The sequence below is a fragment of the Cheilinus undulatus genome, linkage group 1 (assembly GCF_018320785.1).
Source record: "Cheilinus undulatus linkage group 1, ASM1832078v1, whole genome shotgun sequence".
NCBI lineage: Eukaryota > Metazoa > Chordata > Actinopteri > Labriformes > Labridae > Cheilinus > Cheilinus undulatus.
In genome coordinates, this window is record NC_054865.1 from 1 (window position 1) to 10924 (window position 10924).

General features: G+C 46.6%; 1 protein-coding gene across 1 annotated transcript; it reads left to right on the forward strand.

Moving 5' to 3' along the window:
- Positions 1-2439: 2439 nt before the first annotated feature.
- LOC121511001 lies at positions 2440-3780 on the forward strand. The gene is made up of 2 exons (XM_041789465.1): positions 2440-2490; positions 3032-3780. Exons 1-2 carry the CDS (start codon positions 2440-2442, stop codon positions 3683-3685), a joined length of 705 nt encoding a protein of 234 aa, XP_041645399.1. The 3' UTR covers positions 3686-3780.
- The last annotated feature ends 7144 nt before the right edge of the window (positions 3781-10924 follow it).

Sequence of the window (10924 nt, forward strand, 5' to 3'; positions counted from 1 at the left end):
GGTTTTTAGAAACTGGGGCTCACAATATTTATCTTGGTGCCTCTCACACTGTTTTAACAGATGATCAGCTCGATGCAGGACAGGCAAAGGAATTTATGAAGGCTGCCAGGAAAAAAATTCCTAAACTGTTAAGTAAGTAGCCTTACTTATTCTGTGTGTGTCAAACACCAAATTTGGGGGTCCTAGACACTTGTGAACATGCTCAATTCCATATTCCAATTTCAGTGTCAAAAGTTGGAACTTTTTGTAGCAACATGCTAGACACTTGGGACAAAGCCCATTTGACTCAGAATGACTCAAACAGTATACACAGCAAATTTGGGGGCCCTAGGCACTTGGGGAAATGGTCAGTTCCAACTTCTAAATTCTCAGTAAAAGTTGGAACTTTTTGTAGCAACATGCCAGACACTTGGGACCAAGCCCATCACATTGTATTCCTCCTTGAGTAGCGTTCATTCTTACGGGTAGGGTTTGCTGTGTTTTCAAAAATATGTCTACTATGTTTTCTAGGATCTTTGTCCCGCAAACCCTCTGCCACTGATCATGCCCTGCTAACTGGCTACATCCTGTGCTACCTGGCGATACTAACAGGGCACAGGTCAGTGGTGTTCATCAACATGACAAAGGAAAACGTCTCCAACTCCGAGAGCTGGGACCATGGAACAAAGTTTCAAGTTCTGGTTAGTATTTTTTTTTTCTTTTTTTTTCATTACATAGCCTTACCCTATGCTCATATTCTGATTTTTTTAAAACCCCAAATATTACCCCCGGGTTACTCCTTTTCTATTCAGAATATTTGATATCAGGATCAGCTTTATTGGCCAGGTATGTTTACACATACAATACAATACAATAAATACAGATAATACAGAATGGTGTTTGGATATCAACAGTAAAACGAGGGGTTAAAATTCATGCACAGTTTGTTGGTGCTTGTGGCCATTAAGAGTTCAGCAGAGTAACATCCCAGGGGAAAAAGCTGGATCTGTGTCTGTTGGTTTTGGCATACAGCGCTCTGTAACGCCGGCCTGAGGGGAGGAGCCTAAACAGTTCATATGCTGGGTGTGAGGGGTCTGCAGAGATGTTTCTTTCCCGTTTCCTGGCCCCAGACCTGAATACATCCTGGATGGAGGGCAGGTCTGCCCTCATGATTTTCTCTGCAGTCCGTTGCAGTCTGTCTCTGTCCAGTTTAGAGGCAGACCCAAACCAGACAGTGATGGAGGTGCAGAGAACAGACTGAATGATGGCAGTGTAGAAGGTCACCAGCAGCTCCTGGGGGAGGTTGAACTTCCTGAGCTGTCGCAGGAAGAACAACTTCTGCTGGGCCTTTCTCTTGATGGAGTCTATGTGAGGGGGTCTTTAGGAAGAACAGCCTTAGCTGGACCTTTCTCCTGATGGAGTCTATGTGAGGGGGTCTTCAGGAAGAACAGCCTCAGTTGGGACTTTCTCCTGATGGAGTCTATGTTGGAGGTCCACTTCAGGTCCTGGGAGATGGTGGTTCCTAGGGACCTGAAGTTGTCCACAGTGGACAGAGTGGTGTCGAGGATGGTGAGGGGGTTGATGTGGGGTGGTCTCCGAAAGTCCACAGTCATCTCCACAGTCTTCAGCAGGTTCAGCTCCAGGTGGTTCTGACTGCACCAGAGAACCAGCTGATCCACCTCCTCTCTGTAAGCTGACTCATCACCGTCTCAGATGAGATGGATGACTGTGGTGTCATCAGCAAAGTTCAAGAGTTTCAGAGACGGGTCCCCTGAGATGCAGTCATTGGTATAGATGGAGAAGAGCAATGGAGAGAGGACACACCCCTGGGGGGTGCCAGAGCTGGAGGTCCGAGTGCTGGATGTGACGCGGCCCAGCTTCTGCCGCCTGTCTGTCAGAAAGCTGGTGATCCACTGACAGGTGGAGGCTGGGACAGCTTGTTGTGGAGTAGTTCTGGAGTGATGGTGTAGAAAGTTGAAAGGTCAAGGACATGCAGTTACAAAACTTGGGTCTATGTCATGTCAACTATCCTTTATTAACCAAATAAGTAAAATGTGTCAGAACCATTTTAAAATATTTCCTACAAAATAAATCATAACAAAACAATATCATAGAAAGAAATATTACTTTTCTTTAAGTCACAAGGCTTCAAGATATTCTGCACAATTGATACCTGACTTATCTGAGGAAAACTGATTATTTGTTTTTGTTTTTTTTTTTTTTTGTTTTGTTTTTTGTTTGGGTTTTTTTTTTACCAAGGTGGATGAACACAAAACAGTGAAAACTTTTGGCCAAGCGGCACTGAGCCTCGATGAGGAGGAGTTTCAGTGGCTCCAGGACCTGGCTAAAAGGAAATGCTGCGGAGAATATCAGTTCAACCCTCTTGTGTTCCATGGAGAACAGGGGAAACCCCTGTGAAATGCATGTTCATTCCTCCAATCAGCTTGGAGTGATGCTGGCATGGCAGGGAACATCACCGTCACTAAGATCAGGAGCAGCGTATCAACTCAGGTAAGAAACAAAGTTAAGTTGGAATCTGCTTGTAGGACAGGATTTCCAGCTTGTAACCTGCTCATTAATTAGAATTCTTAAAATTAGAATAAATAATGTGGATTCTAACATGTCCAATATCAGGCTATAGACTTGGGACAGAGGACTTTTAAATAAGAATGACTCAAACAGTATACACAGCAAATTTGGGGGCCATAGGCACATGGGAACATGTTCAATTCAATATTCCAATTTCAGTGTCAAAAGTTGGAACTTTTTGTAGCAACATGCTAGACACTTGGGACCAAGCCCATTTGACTCAGAATGACTCAAACATTATACACAGCAAATTTGGGGGCCCTAGGCACTTGGGGAAATGGTCAGCTCCATATTCCAATTTCAGAGTCCAAATTTGGAACTTTTTGTGGCAACGTGCTAAGGGTTTGGGACCACGAACATTTAACATGACTCTAATTCTATACACACCATGTTCTGGGTTGAGAAAATGGTTAATTTCAACTCCTGTAGAAGAAATTAATTATTTTTTTTGTTCAACTTTCAGGCCAACCGATACCTTTCAGAGAAAGAAAGGAGGCAGCTGGCCAAATCTATGTGCCACGATCCGAACACGGCAGATAGGTTTTATGTCGCTCTTCCTGACAAGGAGACAGGTCACCAGACCAGGAAGCTGAGACTTAAGGCCTTGGAGAAGGCTTCTTCACACCCCCCTCAGTATGATACTGAGACACCGTCCACCAGCTCTGATGAAGAGGAACCCCCGTATGATGATGAGGTTTCAAGCCCCTCCTTGGTGTCCTCTTCAGAGGAGTTGGATGACAAAAATTCAGACTGGGTCAGCCACAGAAGGAAACTGTCCTTCTCACCGAAGAAGGAATGTGAACCATGCGTAGTGACGCTTGACAGATTAAGACCCAAAATTGCAGAGTATTATCTGTACAAGCAAAGATCTGGTACAAAGCAAGCTTTATCCGTCCAGCCTGAAGCACCCAGGGCCGAAGAGGGGCAGGAGACCCCTGCAGAGCAGGCTCAAGAAAACATGCCTGAACCCACGCTTGCCACTGTGCTCACACCTGACCTCATTCTCGACACTCCAGACATGAGGCAGGACATAACAGAATTTGTTCCCGACACCCTGCTAGAGGAGATGGCTGACATCCCAGTGGAGGACAAACTGAGCTTAGTCCTGACCCCATAACTGTGTTTGAAGTCAGAATTCTGAGATCAAAGTTTGAATCCTGACTTTTTTCTCAGAATTTTGAAAAATAATTTAGGAAGAGGTTTTTGTTTTTGCTTCCAGAAAAAAGTCAGAAAATCTGATTTTTTTTTTTCACAAAAAAAAGAAAAAAAAAGAAAAAAAAAGAAATTGGTACCAAAAGTCATGGAAAAATTTTGAAGGATACTTTCCTCCTGATTTTTTTTTTTTTTTTTTGGATCAAAATCCTCAAATTACATCTTGTTTTTTTAGGGTTTTTTTTTATTATTATTATATTGGAAATTTGGGCAGGGAATTTCTTTCTTTTTCCTGATTTGTATTAAATGCAAAAGGCTTATTTAGTTTGATCATGTGTCCTGCGTTTATTTTTACAGAGCAGATGCCAAAACCCTGGCTGAGGAGAGCCAGAGGTGTGTTCAGGGACCACCAATTGACACAGAAAAGTCTGTGTGTGTGAAAATGTGTTTAAGTTGTTAATCAGGTTTTATGTGTTGATTAAGATTTGTTAGCATTTTGTTTGAAAATGATTTCCCCATGTGTTTTTTAGGTGATACATTTGTTTAATTATGGACCAATTTTACTTTAAATTTTATTTGAGTTATGTTTTTTCTATTTTATGTTGAGGTAAATCTCATTTTTGTTCAATACTCACAACTGTGAAATAAGGATTTAAAAAGTGAAAACAAAGGGCCTAAGTTTTTTTGTGCTTTTTCACACAATTCTGATATTTTCTTGGCATGATGACCTTTTCATGATTCTTAAAATCATAATTCTGATTTGACAGTTTTGATATTAAAACACTTTATACATTCAAAAGAACATGTAATCATTTGTTTTAAAGTAATTTCCTCATTCAATGATCACCTTAACGGCTTAGTCCCGTTCGGAATGACTCGGGGCTGGAGCCAATCCCAGCTGTCATCAGGTTAAGGGCAGGGTACAGCCTGGACTAGCAAGTAATAAGTTGAAGGGCTGACAAATACATACACACAACCATTCACACTCACACACAAACCAGTTGTCAATTTTGAGATAAGTAATTTATTTGGAACTTTTGGAATTGAATTTGAAAATATCTTTTCCACTCACACTGACAATGTGATTCTCACATATGCGATAGAGCTCCTCGAGAGCTTCGCGGAGCAGTTGGTTTCATCTCTCTCGGCCCTTGCTCCTGAGTTACGACCCAAAATCCCTAGAGGTGAAGGCCCAAACGGGGCCTTTCCAGCAACAGTCCCTTTTTGGCTCCTATTTCTTTTGTGCAGCACCTACAGACATGCAACCACCTCTAGGTCAAAGCCTATAACCCCAACAATCATGGGTAATTTTGGGGAGAATTTTGAAGCACAGCAAGTGCCTAAAAATGGAGGTCAAAATGTCAATCCCTATGAATAGACAGGAATTTGGAATCCTATGTGCTAAATAGGAATGTGGAATTTTGGAATTGACCTCATAACTCCTCAACCAATCAAGCTAGAAATTTCAGAAGGGTGCCGTTGTGCTCGGCACAACAAGGGCTACCACCTTCTTAGGATGCAAATTCGACCATCAGGAAGAGGGCTTAAAGGTCAAAGAGCGCCACCTGGTGGAGCTGACCATGTATGCTGGGCGTATGTCATAGCCCTTCAGCACAGCTTTCAAGGTGGGGGTTCGTGTCCCTGGGTGCTTGCGCTACCAGTTACGGGCCCTCAAAATCATGACATTTTCACATTGTGGCGCCCCTGGCTCCTCACAGAAACACTGCAGGGCCTGGGTTCGCACGGCTGCGATCTGCTGATCCAGACCTTTCCGCTGACGCCCTGGTGGAAGCTCTGGGGCCTCAAATAGCAAAATATCGAGTTGGGCAGTTTCAACAGCTCAGGCCCTTAGAGTGTATGAGTCCACATGTCCTTTGGGCCTTGAAACCTTCCCTGCTGGCACATCTGAAAACACAGGCTAGAGAGCTGATTCTCACATATGCGATAGAGCTCCTCGAGAGCTTCATGGAGCAGTTGGTTTCATCTCTCTCGGCCCTCATGCTCCTGAGTTACGACCCAAAATCCCTAGAGGTGAAGGCCCAAACGGGCCTTTCCAGCAACAGTCCCTTTTTGGCTCCTATTTCTTTTGTGCAGCACCTACAGACATGCAACCACCTCTAGGTCAAAGCCTATAACCCCAACAATCATGGGTAATTTTGGGGAGAATTTTGAAGCACAGCAAGTGCCTAAAAATGGAGGTCAAAATGTCAATCCCTATGAATAGACAGGAATTTGGAATCCTATGTGCTAAATAGGAATGTGGAATTTTGGAATTGACCTCATAACTCCTCAACCAATCAAGCTAGAAATTTCAGAAGGGTGCCGTTGTGCTCGGCACAACAAGGGCTACCACCTTCTTAGGATGCGTGCAAATTCGACCATCAGGAAGAGGGCTTAAAGGTCAAAGAGCGCCACCTGGTGGAGCTGACCATGTATGCTGGGCGTATGTCATAGCCCTTCAGCACAGCTTTCGAAGGTGGGGGTTCGTGTCCCTGGGTGCTTGCGTTTACCAGTTACGGGCCCTCAAAATCATGACATTTTCACATTGTGGCGCCCCCTGGCTCCTCACAGAAACACTGCAGGGCCTGGGTTCGGGCACGGCTGCGATCTGCTGATCCAGACCTTTCCGCTGACGCCTGGTGGAAGCTCTGGGGCCTCAAATAGCAAAATATCGAGTTGGGCAGTTTCAACAGCTCAGGCCTTTAGAGTGTATGAGTCCACATGTCCTTTGGGCCTTGAAACCTTCCCTGCTGGCACATCTGAAAACACAGGCTAGAGAGCTGATTCTCACATATGCGATAGAGCTCCTCGAGAGCTTCAAGGAGCAGTTGGTTTCATCTCTCTCGGCCCTTGCGTTCCTGAGTTACGACCCAAAATCCCTAGAGGTGAAGGCCCAAACGGGGCCTTTCCAGCAACAGTCCCTTTTTGGCTCCTATTTCTTTTGTGCAGCACCTACAGACATGCAACCACCTCTAGGTCAAAGCCTATAACCCCAACAATCATGGGTAATTTTGGGGAGAATTTTGAAGCACAGCAAGTGCCTAAAAATGGAGGTCAAAATGTCAATCCCTATGAATAGACAGGAATTTGGAATCCTATGTGCTAAATAGGAATGTGGAATTTTGGAATTGACCTCATAACTCCTCAACCAATCAAGCTAGAAATTTCAGAAGGGTGCCGTTGTGCTCGGCACAACAAGGGCTACCACCTTCTTAGGATGCGTGCAAATTCGACCATCAGGAAGAGGGCTTAAAGGTCAAAGAGCGCCACCTGGTGGAGCTGACCATGTATGCTGGGCGTATGTCATAGCCCTTCAGCACAGCTTTCCGAAGGTGGGGGGTTCGTGTCCCTGGGTGCTTGCGATTACCAGTTACGGGCCCTCAAAATCATGACATTTTCACATTGTGGCGCCCCCTGGCTCCTCACAGAAACACTGCAGGGCCTGGGTTCGGGCACGGCTGCGATCTGCTGATCCAGACCTTTCCGCTGACGCCCTGGTGGAAGCTCTGGGGCCTCAAATAGCAAAATATCGAAGTTGGGCAGTTTCAACAGCTCAGGCCCTTAGAGTGTATGAGTCCACATGTCCTTTGGGCCTTGAAACCTTCCTGCTGGCACATCTGAAAACACAGGCTAGAGAGCTGATTCTCACATATGCGATAGAGCTCCTCGAGAGCTTCATGGAGCAGTTGGTTTCATCTCTCTCGGCCCTTGCTCCTGAGTTACGACCCAAAATCCCTAGAGGTGAAGGCCCAAACGGGCCTTTCCAGCAACAGTCCCTTTTGGCTCCTATTTCTTTTGTGCAGCACCTACAGACATGCAACCACCTCTAGGTCAAAGCCTATAACCCCAACAATCATGGGTAATTTTGGGGAGAATTTTGAAGCACAGCAAGTGCCTAAAAATGGAGGTCAAAATGTCAATCCCTATGAATAGACAGGAATTTGGAATCCTATGTGCTAAATAGGAATGTGGAATTTTGGAATTGACCTCATAACTCCTCAACCAATCAAGCTAGAAATTTCAGAAGGGTGCCGTTGTGCTCGGCACAACAAGGGCTACCACCTTCTTAGGATGCAAATTCGACCATCAGGAAGAGGGCTTAAAGGTCAAAGAGCGCCACCTGGTGGAGCTGACCATGTATGCTGGGCGTATGTCATAGCCCTTCAGCACAGCTCGAAGGTGGGGGTTCGTGTCCCTGGGTGCTTGCGTTACCAGTTACGGGCCCTCAAAATCATGACATTTTCACATTGTGGCGCCCCTGGCTCCTCACAGAAACACTGCAGGGCCTGGGTTCGGGCACGGCTGCGATCTGCTGATCCAGACCTTCCGCTGACGCCCTGGTGGAAGCTCTGGGGCCTCAAATAGCAAAATATCGAGTTGGGCAGTTTCAACAGCTCAGGCCCTTAGAGTGTATGAGTCCACATGTCCTTTGGGCCTTGAAACCTTCCTGCTGGCACATCTGAAAAACACAGGCTAGAGAGCTGATTCTCACATATGCGATAGAGCTCCTCGAGAGCTTGGAGCAGTTGGTTTCATCTCTCTCGGCCCTCATGCTCCTGAGTTACGACCCAAAATCCCTAGAGGTGAAGGCCCAAACGGGCCTTTCCAGCAACAGTCCCTTTTGGCTCCTATTTCTTTGTGCAGCACCTACAGACATGCAACCACCTCTAGGTCAAAGCCTATAACCCCAACAATCATGGGTAATTTTGGGGAGAATTTTGAAGCACAGCAAGTGCCTAAAAATGGAGGTCAAAATGTCAATCCCTATGAATAGACAGGAATTTGGAATCCTATGTGCTAAATAGGAATGTGGAATTTTGGAATTGACCTCATAACTCCTCAACCAATCAAGCTAGAAATTTCAGAAGGGTGCCGTTGTGCTCGGCACAACAAGGGCTACCACCTTCTTAGGATGCGTGCAAATTCGACCATCAGGAAGAGGGCTTAAAGGTCAAAGAGCGCCACCTGGTGGAGCTGACCATGTATGCTGGGCGTATGTCATAGCCCTTCAGCACAGCTTTCGAAGGTGGGGGTTCGTGTCCCTGGGTGCTTGCGTTTACCAGTTACGGGCCCTCAAAATCATGACATTTTCACATTGTGGCGCCCTGGCTCCTCACAGAAACACTGCAGGGCCTGGGTTCGGGCACGGCTGCGATCTGCTGATCCAGACCTTTCCGCTGACGCCCTGGTGGAAGCTCTGGGGCCTCAAATAGCAAAATATCGAGTTGGGCAGTTTCAACAGCTCAGGCCCTTAGAGTGTATGAGTCCACATGTCCTTTGGGCCTTGAAACCTTCCCTGCTGGCACATCTGAAAAACACAGGCTAGAGAGCTGATTCTCACATATGCGATAGAGCTCCTCGAGAGCTTCGAGGAGCAGTTGGTTTCATCTCTCTCGGCCCTTGCGTTCCTGAGTTACGACCCAAAATCCCTAGAGGTGAAGGCCCAAACGGGGCCTTTCCAGCAACAGTCCCTTTTTGGCTCCTATTTCTTTTGTGCAGCACCTACAGACATGCAACCACCTCTAGGTCAAAGCCTATAACCCCAACAATCATGGGTAATTTTGGGGAGAATTTTGAAGCACAGCAAGTGCCTAAAAATGGAGGTCAAAATGTCAATCCCTATGAATAGACAGGAATTTGGAATCCTATGTGCTAAATAGGAATGTGGAATTTTGGAATTGACCTCATAACTCCTCAACCAATCAAGCTAGAAATTTCAGAAGGGTGCCGTTGTGCTCGGCACAACAAGGGCTACCACCTTCTTAGGATGCGTGCAAATTCGACCATCAGGAAGAGGGCTTAAAGGTCAAAGAGCGCCACCTGGTGGAGCTGACCATGTATGCTGGGCGTATGTCATAGCCCTTCAGCACAGCTTTCCGAAGGTGGGGGGTTCGTGTCCCTGGGTGCTTGCGGTTACCAGTTACGGGCCCTCAAAATCATGACATTTTCACATTGTGGCGCCCCCTGGCTCCTCACAGAAACACTGCAGGGCCTGGGTTCGGGCACGGCTGCGATCTGCTGATCCAGACCTTTCCGCTGACGCCCTGGTGGAAGCTCTGGGGCCTCAAATAGCAAAATATCGAGTTGGGCAGTTTCAACAGCTCAGGCCCTTAGAGTGTATGAGTCCACATGTCCTTTGGGCCTTGAAACCTTCCCTGCTGGCACATCTGAAAAACACAGGCTAGAGAGCTGATTCTCACATATGCGATAGAGCTCCTCGAGAGCTTCGCGGAGCAGTTGGTTTCATCTCTCTCGGCCCTCATGCTCCTGAGTTACGACCCAAAATCCCTAGAGGTGAAGGCCCAAACGGGGCCTTTCCAGCAACAGTCCCTTTTTGGCTCCTATTTCTTTTGTGCAGCACCTACAGACATGCAACCACCTCTAGGTCAAAGCCTATAACCCCAACAATCATGGGTAATTTTGGGGAGAATTTTGAAGCACAGCAAGTGCCTAAAAATGGAGGTCAAAATGTCAATCCCTATGAATAGACAGGAATTTGGAATCCTATGTGCTAAATAGGAATGTGGAATTTTGGAATTGACCTCATAACTCCTCAACCAATCAAGCTAGAAATTTCAGAAGGGTGCCGTTGTGCTCGGCACAACAAGGGCTACCACCTTCTTAGGATGCGTGCAAATTCGACCATCAGGAAGAGGGCTTAAAGGTCAAAGAGCGCCACCTGGTGGAGCTGACCATGTATGCTGGGCGTATGTCATAGCCCTTCAGCACAGCTTTCGAAGGTGGGGGTTCGTGTCCCTGGGTGTGCTTATGCTACCAGTTACGGGCCCTCAAAATCATGACATTTTCACATTGTGGCGCCCCTGGCTCCTCACAGAAACACTGCAGGGCCTGGGTTCGCACGGCTGCGATCTGCTGATCCAGACCTTTCGCTGACGCCCTGGTGGAAGCTCTGGGGCCTCAAATAGCAAAATATCGAGTTGGGCAGTTTCAACAGCTCAGGCCCTTAGAGTGTATGAGTCCACATGTCCTTTGGGCCTTGAAACCTTCCCTGCTGGCACATCTGAAAACACAGGCTAGAGAGCTGATTCTCACATATGCGATAGAGCTCCTCGAGAGCTTCATGGAGCAGTTGGTTTCATCTCTCTCGGCCCTTGCTCCTGAGTTACGACCCAAAATCCCTAGAGGTGAAGGCCCAAACGGGCCTTTCCAGCAACAGTCCCTTTTGGCTCCTATTTCTTTTGTG